The sequence below is a fragment of the Scyliorhinus torazame genome, chromosome 5, assembly GCF_047496885.1.
Source record: "Scyliorhinus torazame isolate Kashiwa2021f chromosome 5, sScyTor2.1, whole genome shotgun sequence".
NCBI classification, from domain to species: domain Eukaryota; kingdom Metazoa; phylum Chordata; class Chondrichthyes; order Carcharhiniformes; family Scyliorhinidae; genus Scyliorhinus; species Scyliorhinus torazame.
The window spans coordinates 135,221,313-135,237,729 of NC_092711.1; the positions used below are offsets into that span (position 1 = coordinate 135,221,313).

Below are 16,417 nucleotides of genomic sequence, written 5' to 3' on the forward strand. Positions count from 1 at the left end.
AGTGAGGGGGTGTGGGGTATATCAGAGTGTTCCAGTGAGGGGTGTGGGGTATATCAGAGAGTGTTACAGTGAGGGGTGTGGGGTATATCAGCGAGTGTTACAGTGAGGGTTGTGGGGTATATCAGAGAGTGTTACAGTGAGGGGTGTGGGGTATATCCCCCCTGTGAACCTCCCCCCCCCCCCCCCCCCCCCCCCCTGCCCTCAGTTTCAATAAGATCTCCTCTGGTTCTTTCTAATCTCCAATGGGTACCGGCCCCAACCGGTTCAACCTTTCCTCATCGGACAAACCCCCTTCATCCCGGGAATCGTCTCCGTGAACCTTCTCTGAACGGCCTCCGATGCAAGAATCTGGCTTAAAGCCGTCACTGCTTTCTTGAGGGGCAATTGGTGATGGGCATTAAATACTGGGCTGGACACTGCCCCAACGCTCAGTACCAATGTGAACAGTCACATTGCCAGAGTTTAATTCCAAAGGGCTGCATTTGAAAGCGATCTCCCAACACAGTGGGGAGGACAATGATGGGGTCGCTGAATCAAATGAAGTTGTCCGCGGCTTATATCCGTGCCCCCGCTCCCCACCCCAACCCAAATTGGACGCGGTGCTCCGGACGGTTCCACCCCTGTTACAGCAGGAAAGTCTGGTCGAGTCACAGGCTGGGAGTCGAGTTCTTTATTCACAAAACATACAAAAGACACGAGCAAAGGCAGATTACAGGACACGCACCCGAGGAAATTAGACTCCGAGAATGCTGGCCGACGCAACAACAGCGCCTACAGTGGAGAAGTAAATCGTTAGCTCCTGAAGATGTGATTAGTGGGGTGGGGGGGGGGGTGGAACAGTCGCGTTTGGGGGCCGCCCACATTAGAGGCAGAGGGTCTCGTCGCCGTGGCCTGGTCTCCTCAAGATTTCGGACCATCACCTCGGGAAGGCAGCCCAGACGAACGGGGAAGATGAGTCGCGGTCTGTCAAGAGCGTCGCAGGCTGGCGGTGGTGGGGGGGGAGGCAGTGAGGGGGGGGGGGGAGACACAAGTGGCCTTCAATCTCTGGCACTCGAAGAATCCTCTGCACCTGTGAGGGGACTGCGCCTTCGGAAGGGAGAGACTGACCCTCGGGAGGGAGACAACGCGGATCCAGTGGGCAAGGTGCCCCCGGATTCTCGAGGGTTACATTACGAGGAGACGCCGCTCAAACGAGGGGCTGGAGCCCCTCGAGATCCGAAGGTCGACTTGACCACCAAGGGTCAGAGGTCAAAACCAGCAGCTGCCCAAATCAGCCAAACCCCGCCACCTCCCTTCTCAGGTCCAGCCGGGATTCTCAGCGTCGATCGGGGAATGTTCCAGGAGGCGTTCCTCAAAGCGTGGGGGGAGGGGGGAGGAGGAGAGGGGGAGGGGGTGTGACCTCCCTTCACCCAAAGAGAGAGAGAGAGAGAGACGTTGGGGAGGTCAAGCGTCGCAGGTCGTGCTGCTCAGGGTCCTCTCGATGGGCTGGGCCTGCGCCTGGTGCCGGACCCGGCAGGCGTAACGCCGGCCCGCCTGCCAGTCGCTGGCGGGCAGCCGCAGGTAGCTGGCCAGGCGGTGGGTGCCTTCGGCCTCCAGGGTGACCGGGCTCCAGGTCGCTCCCGCACTGACCTCCGCGCCGTTGGAGCTCCACTCCACGTTCACGAACCCCGGCTTGAAGCCGCTCACCAGGCAGCTGAGGGTGGCCGTGCTGGACTGGGACAGTTCCTCCGCCGAGGGGGGGAAGACGGTGACCGATGGCGGGAGAGCCGCACTACCTGTTAGAGGGGGGGAAAGGGGGACAGTTAGAGATCAATTGAGCAGCAGGTTAACCGCGACAACCACAAACCACGCCAACCCCATCTCAGTTAGATTTCTTAAATTTCCCTCCCTGGAGCATTTGTAGCCCGTTGCGAAAGGCGCGGTCCAAAGGAACATTCACTATATCGCACCCCTCCCCATCCTAACCAACCCCGAGTCACAAATTTACACAGTGAATTTCTTCATTACTTTCAGAGGGTCAGCATTGAGGGAGTGCTGTACTGTCAGAGGGTCAGTACTGAGGGAGTTCTGCACTGTCAGAGAGTCAGTACTGAGGGAGTGCCGCACTGTCAGAGGGTCAGTACTGAGGGAGTGCCGCACTGTCAGAGGGTCAGTACTGAGGGAGTGCCGCACTGTCAGAGGGTCAGTACTGAGGGAGTTCTGCACTGTCAGAGAGTCAGTACTGAGGGAGTGCCGCACTGTCAGAGGGTCAGTACTGAGGGAGTGCCGCACTGTCAGAGGGTCAGTACTGAGGGAGTGCCGCACTGTCAGAGGGTCAGTACTGAGGGAGTGCCGCACTGTCAGAGGGTCAGTACTGAGGGCGTGCTGCACTGTCAGAGGGTCAGAACTGAGGGAGTGCCGCACTGTCAGAGGGTCAGTACTGAGGGAGTTCTGCACTGTCAGAGGGTCAGTACTGAGGGAGTTCTGCACTGTCAGAGGGTCAGAACTGAGGGAGTGCCGCACTGTCAGAGGGTCACTACTGAGGGAGTGCCGCACTGTCAGAGGGTCAGTACTGAGGGAGTTCTGCACTGTCAGAGGGTCAGTACTGAGGGAGCGCTGCACTGTCGGAGGATCAGTACTGAGGGAGTGCCGCATTGTCAGAGGGTCAGTACTGAGCGAGTGCTGCACTGTCAGAGGGTCAGTACTGAGGGAGTGCTGCACTGTCAGAGGGTCAGTACTGAGGGAGCGCTGCACTGTCGGAGGATCAGTACTGAGCGAGTGCTGCACTGTCAGAGGGTCAGTACTGAGGGAGTGCTGCACTGTCGGAGGGTCAGAACTGAGGGAGTGCCGCATTGCCAGAGGGTCAGTACTGAGGGAGTGCTGCACTGTCAGAGGGTCAGAAACTGAGGGAGTGCTGCACTGTCGGAGGGTCAGTACTGAGGGAGTGCTGCACTGTCAGAGGGTCAGTACTGAGGGAGTGCCGCACTGTCAGAGGGTCAGAAACTGAGGGAGTGCTGCACTGTCGGAGGGTCAATACTGAGGGAGTGCTGCACTGTCGGAGGGTCAGTACTGAGGGAGTGCCGCAGTGTCAGAGGGTCAGTACTGAGGGAGTTCTGCACTGTCAGAGGGACAGTACTGAGGGAGTGCTGCACTGTCGGAGGGTCAGAACTGAGGGAGTGCCGCACTGTCAGAGGGTCAGTACTGAGGGAGTGCTGCACTGTCAGAGGGTCAGTACTGAGGGAGTGCCGCACTGTCAGAGTGTCAGTACTGAGGGAGTGCTACACTGTCAGAGGGTCAGTACTGAGGGAGCGCTGCCATGTCAGAGGGTCAGTACTGAGGGAGTGCTACACTGTCAGAGGGTCAGCGCAGAGGGAGTGCTGCATTGTCAGAGGGTCAGTACTGAGGGAGTGCCGCACTGTCAGAGGGTCAGTACTGAGATAGTGCTGCACTGTCAGAGGGTCAGTACTGAGGGAGTGCCGGACTGTCAGAGGGTCAGTACTGAGATAGTGATGCACTGTCAGAGGGGCAGTACTGTGGGAGTGCCGCACTGTCAGAGGGTCAGTACTGAGGGAGTGCTGCACTGTCAGAGGGTCAGTACTGAGGGAGTGCTGCACTGTCAGAGGGTCAGTACTGAGGGAGTGCTGCACTGTCAGAGGGTCAGTATTGAGGGAGTGCTGTACTGTCAGAGGGTCAGTACTGAGGGAGTGCTGCACTGTCAGAGGGTCAGTACTGAAGGAGTGCTGCACTGTCAGAGGGTCAGTATTGAGGGAGTGCTGTACTGTCAGAGGGTCAGTACTGAGGAGCGCCGCACTGTCAGAGGGTCAGTACTGAGGGAGAGCCGCATTGTCAGAGGGTCGGTACTGAGGGAGTGCTGCACTGTCAGAGGGTCAGTACTGAGGAGCGCTGCACTGTCAGAGGGTCAGTACTGAGAGTGCTGTACTGTCAGAGGGTCAGTACTGAGGGAGTGCTGCACTGTCAGAGGGTCGGTACTGAGGGAGTGTTGCACTGACAGAGGGTCGGTACTGAGGGAGAGCCGCATTGTCAGAGGGTCGGTACTGAGGGAGTGCTGCACTGTCAGAGGGTCAGTACTGAGGGAGTGCCGCACTGTCAGAGGGTCGGTACTGAGGGAGAGCCGCACTGTCAGAGGGGCAGTACTGAGGGAGTGCTGCACTGTCAGAGGGTCAGTACTGAGGGATTGCCGCATTGTCAGAGGGTCAGTACTGAGGGAGTGCCGCACTGTCAGAGGGTCAGTACTGAGGCAGCACCGCACTGTCAGAGGGTCAGTACTGAGGGAGTGCTGCACTGTCAGAGGGTCGGTACTGAGGGAGAGCCGCATTGTCAGAGGGTCAGTACTGAGGGAGTGCCGCACTGTCAGAGGGTCAGTACTGAGGGAGTGCCGCACTGTCAGAGGGTCAGTACTGAGGGAGTGCCGCACTGTCAGAGGGTCAGTACTGAGGGAGTGCTGCACTGTCAGAGGGTCAGTGCTGAGGGAGTGCCGCACTGTCAGAGGGTCAGTACTGAGGGAGTGCTGCACTGACAGAGGATCAGTACTGAGGGAGAGCCGCATTGTCAGAGGGTCAGTGCTGAGGGAGTGCTGCACTGTCAGAGGGTCAGAACTGAGGGAGTGCCGCACTGTCAGAGGGTCGGTACTGAGGGAGAGCCGCATTGTCAGAGGGTCAGTACTGAGGGAGTGCTGCACTGTCAGAGGGTCAGTACTGAGGGAGTGCTGCACTGACAGAGGATCAGTACTGAGGGAGAGCCGCACTGTCAGAGGGTCAGTGCTGAGGGAGAGCCGTACTGTCAGAGGGTCAGTACTGAGGGAGCGCCGCACTGTCGGAGGGTCAGTACTGAGGGAGTGCTGCACTGTCAGAGGGTCAGTGCTGAGGGAGAGCCGCACTGTCAGAGGGTCAGTACTGAGGGAGTGCTGCACTGTCAGAGGGTCAGTACTGAGAGAGTGCTGCACTGTCAGAGGGTCAGTACTGAGGGAATGCTGCATTGTCAGAGGGTCAGTACTGAGGGAGTGCTGCACTGTCAGAGGGTCAGTACTGAGGGAGTGCTGCACTGTCAGAGGGGCAGTACTGAGGGAGTGCTGTACAGTCAGAGGGTCAGTACTGAGGGAGAGCCGCACTGTCAGAGGGTCAGTACTGAGGGAGTGCTGCACTGTCAGAGGGTCAGTACTGAGGGAGTGCTGCACTGTCAGAGGATCAGTACTGAGGGAGTGCCGCACTGTCAGAGGGTCAGTACTGAGGGAGTGCTGCACTGTCAGAGGGTCAGCGCTGAGGGAGTGCTGCACTGTGGGCGGGTCAGTACTGAGGGAGAGCCGCATTGTCAGAGGGTCAGTACTGAGGGAGAGCCGCACTGTCAGAGGGTCAGCACTGAGGGAGTGCTGCACTGTCGGAGGGTCAGTACTGAGGGAATGCCGCACTGTCAGAGAGTCAGTACTAAGGGAGTGCCGCACTCTCAGAGGATCAGTACTGAGGGAGTGCCGCACTGTCAGAGGCTCAGTACTGAGGGAATGCTGCACTGTCAGAGGCTCAGTACTGAGGGGGTGCCGCACTGACAGAGGGTCAGTACTGTGGGAGTGCTGCACTGTCAGAGGGACAGTACTGAGGGAGTGCCGCACTGTCAGAGAGTCAGTACTGAGGGAGTGCCGCACTGTCAGAGGGTCAGTACTGAGGGAGTGCCGCACTGTCAGAGGGTCAGTACTGTGGGAGTGCTGCACTGTCAGAGGGACAGTACTGAGGGAGTGCCGCACTGTCAGAGAGTCAGTACTGAGGGAGTGCCGCACTGTCAGAGGGTCAGTACTGAGGGAGTGCCGCACTGTCAGAGGGTCAGTACTGTGCGAGTGCCGCACTGTCAGCGGGTTAGTACTGAGGGAGTGTTACACTGTCAGAGCATCAGTGCTGAGGGAGTGCTGCACTGTCAGAGGGTCAGTACTGAGGGATTGCTGCACTGTCAGAGGGTCAGTACTGAGGGAGTGCTCACTTTCAGAGGGTCAGTACTGAGGCTGTGCCGCACTGTCAGAGGGTCAGTACTGAGGGAGTGCTGCACTGTTAGCGGCTCAGTACTGAGGGAGTGTTGCCCTGTCAGAGGGTGAGTACTGAGGGAGCGCTGCACTATCAGAGGGTCAGTACTGAGGGAGTGCCGCTCTGTCAGAGGGTCAGTACTGAGGGAGTGCCGCTCTGTCAGAGGGTCAGTACTGAGGGAGTGCTGCACTATCAGAGAGTCAGTACTGAGGGAGTGCCGCACTGTCAGAGGGTCAGTACTGAGGGTGTGCCGCACTTTCAGAGGGTCAGTACTGAGGGAGCACCGCACTGTCAGAGGGTCAGTACTGAGGGAGTGCTGCACTGTCAGAGGGTCAGTACTGAGGGAGTGCCGCACTGTCAGAGGGTCAGTACTGAGGGAGCACCGCACTGTCAGAGGGTCAGTACTGAGGGAGTGCCGCACTGTCAGAGAGTCAGTACTGAGGGAGTGCTGCACTGTCAGACGGTCAGTACTGAGGGAGTGCCGCACTGTCAGAGGGTCAGTACTGAGGGAGTGCCGCACTGTCAGAAGATTCTCTTTTACCTCGTTATATTGAACTGATACCAGACACCAGTCAGACCTCGGCTCGAATATTGTGCACAGTTCTGGGGGCCACACAAGAGGAAGGATGTGAACACATTGGAGAGAGAGAGCGCAGAAGAGGTTTACAAGGATGGTTCCGGGGATGGGAAACTTCAGTTATGGGGATAGTTTGGAGAGGTTGGGACTGTTCTCCTTGGAGAGAAGGAGGCCGAGAGGGGATTTGACAGAGATGTTCCAAATCATGAGGGGGGGGGGCCTGGACAGGGTGGACGGGGGGGAAACTGTTCCGGTTTATGGAGGAAATGTCAGGGGTACGGCACTAAGTCATGAAGCTCGTTTGGAGGGACGGTGCAGACGGGATGGGCCGAACGGCCTCATTCTGCCCCGTGACCGTTCTGTGGTTCTGTGAGATGCCAATCGCCGACTTTGCGGTGGGGGAAGAGTGAGAGAAAACCCGACCCGGAGCAGGAGGAGTCAGATCGGGGTCTCCAGCGGTGATAGAGGGAGAGAGGGAAAGAGAGTGCAATCTTGCTGATCGGAGGGACCGGGCGGCGATGGGTTGGGATCTCGAGTGAGAGCGAGGGGGAAATCCCCACAGAGAGAGCAGGACGTGAGGGTCTCCCCCCGGTCAGAGTAATAGGGGATCGCTTTAACTCGCACGTCAGGAAATTGGGCTTGAGAACGAATTGGTTCATCCCAGAGTTAGAGCGGGTTGGGGGCTGGGAGAGTAAACCGGGAGAGGAGTACAGCTTTGTGTCCCCGGAGTTTAAGAGGCTGAGGGTTGCCCTGATCGTGAGGTGCTTTTAATAATAATAATACTCTTTATTGTCACAAGTAGGCTGACATTAACGCTGCAATGAAGTTACTGTGAGAAGCCCCCAGTCGCCACGTTCCGGAGCTTGTCCGGGTCACAGAGGGAGAATTCAGAATGTCCAATTCACCCAACAGCACGTCTTTCGGGACTTGTGGGAGGAAACCGGAGCACCCGGAGGAAACCCACGCAGACACGGGGAGAGCGTGCCGACTCCGCACAGTCAGTTACCCAAGCCGGGAATCGAACCTGGGACCCTGGCGCTGCGAAGCAACAGTGCTCACCACTAACCACCAGTGCCGCACATAATCCGGGTCAATCGTTTAAATAGTTACCGAGATTCGATGGGCCAGAGGGAGGGAGGGAGGGAGGGAGACACGTTTTCCTCCGGTTGGGGTGGGCTGGGGGGTAGGAACTCTAAAACAAAGTGGGGTGGTGGGGGGGGAATGAAGATTAGACGGAGAACCAGGGGCCGTTCAGGGGCGACGTCGGAGAGCGCTACTTTGCACAAAGAGATGTGGGAATCTGGCACTGTGGGGACGCGCATCCAGTTCCTCGCCGGAATACGGCACCTGACCCACGCAACCCCCCAACCCCCCCCCCCCCACAACAGAAAGTGACTCAGTCACCTCCCAACATCCCCGCGGCCACCCCCTGGCCCCATCCCACATTCCAAACCACACCAGGCCCAGAGCAGGCCTGAAGTAGGGGTATGGGGGAGGGGGTTTGGTCAGTCGACACGTTCCGCGACGAAACCATCCCCTCAAAGCTGAGCAACGGCAAGGAAGAGTTTACCCATTTGCTCACCGGGGGAGAGGGGAGCGGGAGGATGGAAGAGGGGAGGTACCTGACTGAAGAATCAAGGTTTCAAAAGACGAGCTACTCACTTTTAACATCCAACGGGGTTCCATTGCCGGTGACATATCCACAGTGGGCCTGCGTGAGGGGAAGACCTGTACAAAAACCTCAGGCCCCTTTCTCGCTTGACATATTCACTCACAGGATGTGGGCCTCGATGTCAAAGCCCCCCGGCGTCATGTTGTTCTTCCGTTAATTTCCCTCGAAGATTATCCGGACCCCCTGGGCGGTCAGTGCGGTTTTCAGAGTGTCCCAAGGGTCCAGGAGGTATGAGGCCGCAAGTACCTCAGAAGGAGGGTCCCTGGGGGCCTTGAGGTCTCGGAGGAGGTTTTTGTCATGGCGTGTATCACTGTGTATCCTATGTTGCTTATCCAAATCATACAGTAATAGACAGCCCCGTCTGCGGCCTCCACATTACCGACGGTCAGGTAGTAGGTGAGACTGGAGTCCTGGGCCGAGGGCGTGAATCGGTCCGTGATCCCCGGGGCTCGGTAGATCTTTCTGTCAGTAGCATGAACCAAAACGCCCTGGGGCGTCTTGCCCGGTGCCTGACGTACCCAGTTTATTTCGTAGGTGCCGGCACTGGCACCATGGAGGTTGCATTTCAGTTTAACCGTCTCTCCCAAGGCGACCGGTCCCGTGAGTGGGTCTTGAGTGACGCGAGGATCGGCCCAGCCGCCTGGAAAAATAATTAGACAGCTGTCAGTGAAGGAGAGCGACTCGATCCGGACCCCACACACACACACACCCGCTTTAAATAAATTAAAAGGGAAACAGTCTCAATGATGGAGAGCGACTCGCTGTGGACCCCACACACAACCGGCCCCCTTTAAATAAATTAAAAGGGAAACAGTCTCAATGATGGAGAGCGACTCGCTGTGGACCCCACGCCCAGCCCGCAACGCCCTCCCTGTCCCTGAAATTAATTGAAAATCTATTAGAATTAAACAGCGGTAGTAGGTGAAACAGGAGTCCTGGGCCGAGGGAGGGATCCGGTGCGGGAAACAACATCCCACTTACTGGCGAACTGCACGATCAACACGAACAGGAGGCGAGCAGGTTCCATGGTGTGAGGTCCTTCAATCTCTGCTCTGTCACTGCCCTGCCTGCCACCCGGGTTTTTAAAGTCGCCCCAGACCCCCTCGCTCTCTCTCTATTTGCATTCGGCATCCTGTATGCAAATTTCAGTATGCACTGTCCAATCCCCCCCCCCCCCCGGTCTCAACTCCTGACCTCGCCCGCCCCAACCGCGGCAAATTTGAGTCCAGCCAAAAGCCTTTCATGTGGAACCTTTTCCCCAAGAGCCTTCTGAAAGCCTCGCGCGCACTGAGGTTGATATTCCCGCCGGCCGGAATAAATACCAGGATTGACTAAGATGTGGGGAGGACACGGAGCGGTGGAAAAGTAAGCTGTGGGGAGGACACAAAGAGGCTGCAAAGAAAGGTTAGGTACGTGGGCAATAAGGAGGCAGATGGAGTACGTGTCAAGCAACGGGCCAAACCCAAACTGAGTGTTGATGAGCAGGCTCTTGTTATTTTGCAACACCTTTACCGAGGTAAAGTAATGGAAGCTACTTCATTGGAGCGATTAACAAACAAAATCTGACACTGAGAACATGTAAGCAGGTACCCTAGAACCCCTACAGTGCAGAAGGAGGCCATTTGGCCCACCGAGTCTGCACCGGCCCTCCGAAAGCGCGCCCCACCCAGGCCTCCTCCCCCGCCCAGTTACTCCCCGTGACCCCGCCTAACCGGCACATCTTTGGACAGGTGTGCAATCACAACCTTCACCAAAGAGGTAGGTTTTGAGGACAAGCACAGGGTCCGTAGGGCCGAAGGGAAACTAAAACCATGGAGGCACTGGAAAATGAGGATGAAAATTTTATGAACCGAGGCATAGCCTGACCGGATGCCAATGCGGGTCAGCAGGCTCAAGGATGGCAGGGTGGTGGTGGAGGGGGGGGGGCGGGGGGGGGGGGGGGGGCGTGTGGAGTTAGTGAGGAAGTGGGTGAGTCGGATTTGGTTAGATTTGGGAGAAATTTGAGCCTGGTTTGGATTTATGCAGGGACGGCATCCAGGTGTTGGAGAAGTGAACCATGCTGGGCTACAGCGCCACCTGCAGGTTCCCCTCCGAGCCCCACACTCACCATCCTGACTGGGAAATATATCGGCCGTTCCTTCACTGTCGCCGGGTCACAATCCTGGACCTCCCTCCCTGACAGCACTGTGGGTGTTACCCACACCACACAGGGACTGCAGCCGGTTCGAGAAGGCGGCTCACCCACCACCTCCCCGAGGGGCAATTAGGGACGGGCAACACATGCCGGGCCCCGGCCAGCGACGCCCGCCTCCCTTGAAGAAATAAAAATAATAAAGGCCGGCGAAGTGACGGAGGCGGGGGACGCGTGCCGACTGTTGATGGAGAGGTGCTGGAGTCAGCAGCATCGCTCCCGTTTGTATCGGAACCCCGAGGCCGAGGCTGTGACCAGCATGGACGCTCAAAGACTCAAGCGAGGGACTCATGGGTGGGGAGCGGAGGCGGGTTGCCAAAGAGCGCCTTGTGGCCTCCCGACGTCTCGCTGGAGGAAACATCTGTTCATCCGGTACCGCCGTGTTCGGCGCAGTGAGAGAACAGAGATTAACGTAGGAAGTTCAGATAGTGGTGAACCACTGTATTAGGGGATGTAAGGTAGGACCTGCACTACAGGTTCGCCGGGAGCTCCTGCCGGCTGGCTCCGCCCACCGAGAACTGTATAAATATGCATGACCTCCAGTGCCCTGCCATTTCGCCAGCTGCAGCAGGAGGCCACGCATCTGACTGTAATAAAGCCACAGTTGTACCCAACTTTAGTCTTTGTGCAACTGATCGTGCATCAATGGTATTCTCTGTATTTGGTGCAGTTAGGGTTAAAATCTGGATTTGTGTGTGTATAACTTCGACAGTCATGTTTTTAGAAATCCTGGTCTGCAAGACAGCTGGGCCTTTTAGAGCCAGAGGTGCAATTAAAGCATCGTAAAAGTTTGGGCTAATGGACTTTTATTGATATTAAGAGGGTTCCCTGTGGAGTAGATAATTAGAGACATTGGGCGGGATTCTCTGCAAACCGGCGGGGCGGGCCACCCCAGCGCCGAGGAATGGCGTGAACCACTCCGACGTCGGGCCGCCCCAAAGGTGCGGAATCCTCTGCACCTTCAGGGGCTAGGCCGGCGCCGGGGTGGTTTGCGCCGCACCAGCCGGCGGGGAAGGGGCTTGGCGCCACGCCAACTGCTGCCGAAGGGCCTCCGCCAGCCGCCGCGAGTTGCCGCATGCGTGGGAGCGCCAGCGTGTGCTGGCGTCATCCCAGCGCATGCGCAGGGGGGGTTCATCTCCGCACCGGCCATGGCGGAGGTTGACAGCAGCCGGTGGGGAGGGAAAGAGTGACCCCACGGCACAGGCCTGCCCGCGGATTGGTGGGCCCCGATGGCAGGCCAGGACACCGTGTGGACACCCCCCCGGGGCCAGATCCCCACGCGCCCCCCCCCCCCCCGAGGACTCTGCAGGACGCCCATGGAACCAGGTCCCGCCGGTAAGGACCTGGTGTGATTTACGCCGGCAGGGCCCGCCGAATACGGGCGGCCACTCGGCCCATCGCGGGCCAGAGATTCGGCGGGAGGGGGGCCGCTGCCAGCAGCCGCGATTCCCGCCCCCGCCAAAACCCCGGCGCCGGAGAATTCGGCAGCCGGCGGGATTAACGGGCAATTCTCCGACCCGGCGGGGGGTGGGAGAATCCCCCCCATTGTGTTCAGCTGAGTGAAATGATGTAGTTAATGGGAGGAGCCAGGGGTTGAGGCAGTTTCTGGAGTTGGAGTTGAGATTTAGATTGGGATGTGAACAGACAAGAAGCTGTGCTCTCAGTACAGTGAGGTTAGATCTGTCTGTGGACAAACCAGCCTTTTCTGGAGAAACAATTCAGTTCATGATGGACCAGAAACACCTCCTCTCAAGACAGCGGGTTAAATATTTGCCCGTTGTTATGGGCGAGGCGTTTTCAGAACCCCAAAATGTATCATGGAGTTCAAACAACCTCCCCCTTTAATACTGTTGTTGCTTTTCCAAGCACACGGCTTGTTCTCCAGGGTGGGATTACAATTATGGACACGTGGGGTTTTAAACATAAAACAATGTTTATTCCATGAACTCAACTTAACCTTTTAAATAAACATTGGATTATTTGACACCCCGTACTTCAAAGATAACCCCGATAATAATACAACACTAAATAATCCTTCAGTTATTCCTTTCAACATCCAAGAGACTTAACACCTTTAAACAGAAACACATCAGGTTAAAGGCATTACTATTATGAGTTTAAATCACCCAAATGATCCAGAGATAGCATTTCATGGCAGAGATCACAGCAGATCCAGCTCACTGCAAACACAGACACACCCAAGCTCTTTTCAAACTGAAACTAAAAACTGCAAAATGGCTGAGCTAAAAACCCAGCTCCACCCACACTCTGACATCACTGCATTTCTTAAAGGTACATTGCATAAACATCCATTTCTTAAAGGCACTCTCACGTGACACCGTGAACAGGATAGACGAAATTTCAAAGGTTGTGGCCGTTTAAAACCAAAGTTTTAAAATTTGACCTTGGGATGTGGGTCGCTGGATGGGCCAGCATTTGATTCCCACCCCTAATTGCCCTTGAGTAGCTTGCTAGGCTATTTCAACCACATCGTAAAACAGCACGGTGATGCAGTGGTTAGCACTGCTGCCTCACGGCGCCGAGGTCCCAGGTTCGATCTCGGCCCCGGTTCACTGTCCATGTGGAGTTTGCACATTCTCCCTGTGTCTGCGTGGGTTTCGCCCCCACAACCCAAAGATGTGCAGGGCAGGTGGATTCGCCACGCTAAATTGCCCCTCAATTGGAAAAAAATATTGGGTACTCTAAATTTATTTTTTAAAAAGAGTCAACCACATTGCTGTGTGAGACTGGAGTCACATGTAGGCCAGACCAGGTAAGGATGGCAGATTTCTCTTCCCTGAAGGACATTAGTGAACCAGATGGGGTTTTATGACAATTGGTAATGGTTTCATAGTCATTATTAGACTTAATTCCAGATTTTTAAAATTGAAATCTTTTTATTGATTTAAAATTTCACCATCTGCCATGGTGGGATTCAACCCTGGGATGCCAGAGCATACCCTGGATCTCTGGATTATTATTAATCCAGTAATAACACCACAAGGCTACTGCCTCCCTTGAGACAGGCAAGAATCTGCAGCTGGTTCCTGAAGGGTCGTCCTTTCTCAAAGTGGTTTATCCAAGACATCTTTGTACAGCAAGTACTCCTGAGTCTGATAACAGTATTTAAAAGTGGTTTGTGACCGGAAACGGGTGCTGTTTGAGTGGAGATAAAGCTAGCGGTTCAGGGTTATTGAGTCATTTCATTGATAAGCATTGTTTAACTGGTCATTGTAAGCTATTTTCTTGAGTGATGTTAAAGTTAGTAATACTGTGTAAGTAATGAAGTTTGTTTTAATTTACCATATCTCTATTGTGTGAGAAATCACTCCTGGAGCGAAATATCGTTTCCTCACAGTCTTACAAAATTAAAATAAAATATTAGGCTTTCTGTCCAGTATCCTAGCAGCTGTTGGGGTCTGGACCAGGATTGTAATAGATCAGAGATTTTTAAAAATCAATTTAGAGTACCCAATTTTTTTTTTCCAATTAAGGGGCAATTTGGCATGGCCAATCCACCTACCCTGCACGTCTTTGGGTTGTGGGGGTGAAACCCACGCAGACACGGGGAGAATGTGCCGTCGTGCTGCCCTGTAATAGATCAGTGATGGCAGAGGGGTCGAGTGAGATGGTGTGGCAAGAGAGAACTAAAGGTACAAGATGCTCAGTCGGCCAGGCAGTGCCAGAGGAGTGAGAGCGAGAGAGAAGCAGGACCCACTTTTCAGCTCGAAGACCTATCGTCGGTGTTGAGATAGAGCTGGCCATCTGTACAGCTGCGCTCTGCCCGAGGGTCCCGGGGTAACCTGGCACTCTCCCACCAGGTGACACTAGTCACGACCGCGTCATCACGTGATGGCCCGGACTACATTTAGTGTATGTGTTGTGATGACAGGAAGACTTGAAGAATATTAGAGTCTAAGTGTTGCGCAATTTAAGGGTTAAAAGCCTGGGGTCAGAGTGTGTTTGACTGCAGTGGTCACGTTTTTATTAAAAAAAAGAATTCCATTTTGCAGGGCGTGGGTGCTTTTAGCAGCCAGAAGGTGAAAATTGACAAAGGAATGTGTTTTTCAGTCTGGGCTGATGGACTGTGGTTTGACTGGGGAAAGTCCCCGGGGAGTTAATGTGTTTTGCAGTCTGCAGAGATAATTTGTTGTTCATCTTGGGGAGATGAGGTCACTGATGGGTGGAGTCAAGAAAGGCAGAGAGACATTTTGAAAAGCTTTAGAAAGGCAGTTTCTGGAGAAAGCTTTGGAGAGAGGAGTTGAATTCTGAACTGCCTGACGCGGAGTGCAGAATTCTCCCACAGTAAGATGGATTGAGAGCTGTAAGTTTCTTTGCCTGTTGCGGGAGATTGAGCAGTAGTGCTTAAATGGGTAATTGCAAGCTGTTCTTTTTGGGTGTGAAGTTAAAAAGTTTAATATTGTAGCCATAATAAAGTTTTGTTTTAAGAATACCCAAGCCCTATTTGTTTTATGCAATCACTCCTGGAGCGAATCATCCTTTACAAAAGAAACCACAATATTGCGTTTCGGACCAGCACCCTAGCCACTGTTGGGGTCTGATCTGGGGTCGTAACGTGTGATAACTAAGGCTGTGCACCTAGATGGCATTGTGTAGGCGAGAGTTAGGAGGGGGTTTGGCGGGAACAGAGGTTCGACCGTTGGGAGGGGGAGTGGTGGTGGGAAGGGGGACAGGAGGGGTGGGAATCACCGGCGGTAGCGGGAGCAGGGAACGGAGCCATTGCCGCCGATGCTCCAGCTACGATGAGGCGGTTCAGAATGGACGCAGGCGAGAACGGGGTCCCAGCCAGCTGGACACATCTGTAACTTCGATAAGAACCGTTGTGATACTGCGGTGGGGGATGGGGTGTATGTGTGTGTGTGTGGGGGGGGGGGGGGGGTCGTATTGGAGGCGTTGAAACGCGGAGCTCTGGGAAAAACAGGGACAGATTTGGCAGAGGCAACAACATATTTCAGGGACGTCGGGGAGGAAAAGGGGGGATTGGAAATACGACGGGAGTTTTCAAGGAGTGAGGAGTGAATGTGAGTGTTTTAATTGGGGGAGGGGGTGATGGGGGTAACAGCAGATTAAGAGGGGAAGGGGTGTCGAGGGGTGGGAAGTTGCTCCTAAAGAGAAAGAGACAGAGAGATGTCAACAATATGGGCATTACGGTGGCGCGGTGGTTAGCACTGCTGCCTCACGGCGCCGAGGTCCCAGGTTCGATCCCGGCTCTGGGTCACTGTCCGTGTGGACTTTGCACATTCTCCCCGTGTCTGCGTGGGTTTCGCCCCCACAACCCAAAGATGTGCAGGGTAGGTGGACTGGCCACGCGAAATTGCCCCTTAATTAGAAAACATGAATTGGGTCATCTAAATTTTTTTTTAAACCATATGGGCTAACATGGGGGAATCACAAGGAGACTTTGGGAGATCCACAGTTTAGTGGGAATGGGAATGAAGCAACAGGAAGTGGGTCTGACGGACAAGATGAGCTCGGAGAGGATGTGAGGGGGGACGGGAGAGGAAGTGGAGAAAGAGGTGAGTTCAGAGCTGGGGTGGGGGGTTGTGGTGAGCCACGCATGGCTGTTGTACATATTATTGTATTTACTCACGGCTGTTGTATATATTATTGTATTTACCCACTGTTACTGTTGTTGTGTTGATGTTGTTGTTGGCTCCGCCTGAGGCTCCGCCCCTCTGAGAAGGTATACAACCCATCGATCCGGGACAGCCTCTCAGTGCGGGAGGAGCTACTGGTGGGCACATTTTGTCATGTTGGGTGTTCCGCTATACAGACGAACCAACACGGTTGTAGATGGTACAACTCTGTTTTATTACTCTTGATAACAACATCTGTAAACTTCTGGCTGTGGTTCGTAATTTACCCGTTAGCCTGTGGACCCAGCCCTAGCACTATCTCAGAGAGGCACTCAGCACATGGTGTATGTCTGAGTGACACGCTGTGAGCTCTGT

At 55.1% G+C, this 16,417-nt stretch overlaps 1 protein-coding gene across 1 annotated transcript; it reads right to left on the reverse strand.

The window, feature by feature from the left end:
- Nucleotides 1–655: 655 nt before the first annotated feature.
- LOC140419824 (immunoglobulin lambda-1 light chain-like) lies at nucleotides 656–9,322 on the reverse strand. Its single transcript, XM_072503850.1, has 4 exons — nucleotides 9,236–9,322; nucleotides 8,570–8,894; nucleotides 8,245–8,279; nucleotides 656–1,775 (listed from the first exon to the last, which is right to left on the reverse strand). Exons 1-4 carry the CDS (start codon nucleotides 9,279–9,281, stop codon nucleotides 1,444–1,446), a joined length of 738 nt encoding a protein of 245 aa, XP_072359951.1. The 5' UTR covers nucleotides 9,282–9,322; the 3' UTR covers nucleotides 656–1,443.
- Between the last annotated feature and the right edge of the window lie 7,095 nt (nucleotides 9,323–16,417).

Excerpts from the sequence above, each read along its gene's own strand:
- LOC140419824 (XM_072503850.1), bottom strand. The coding sequence starts at position 9,281 with ATGGAACCTGCTCGCCTCCTGTTCGTGTTGATCGTGCAGTTCGCCA. Across the intron at positions 8,280-8,569 it reads TGGATAAGCAACATAGGATA|TGTCACCGGCAATGGAACCC; the intron begins CACAGTGATACA and ends CCACTGTGGATA. Across the intron at positions 1,776-8,244 it reads AACCCCGTTGGATGTTAAAA|GTAGTGCGGCTCTCCCGCCA; the intron begins GTGAGTAGCTCG and ends CCCCTCTAACAG.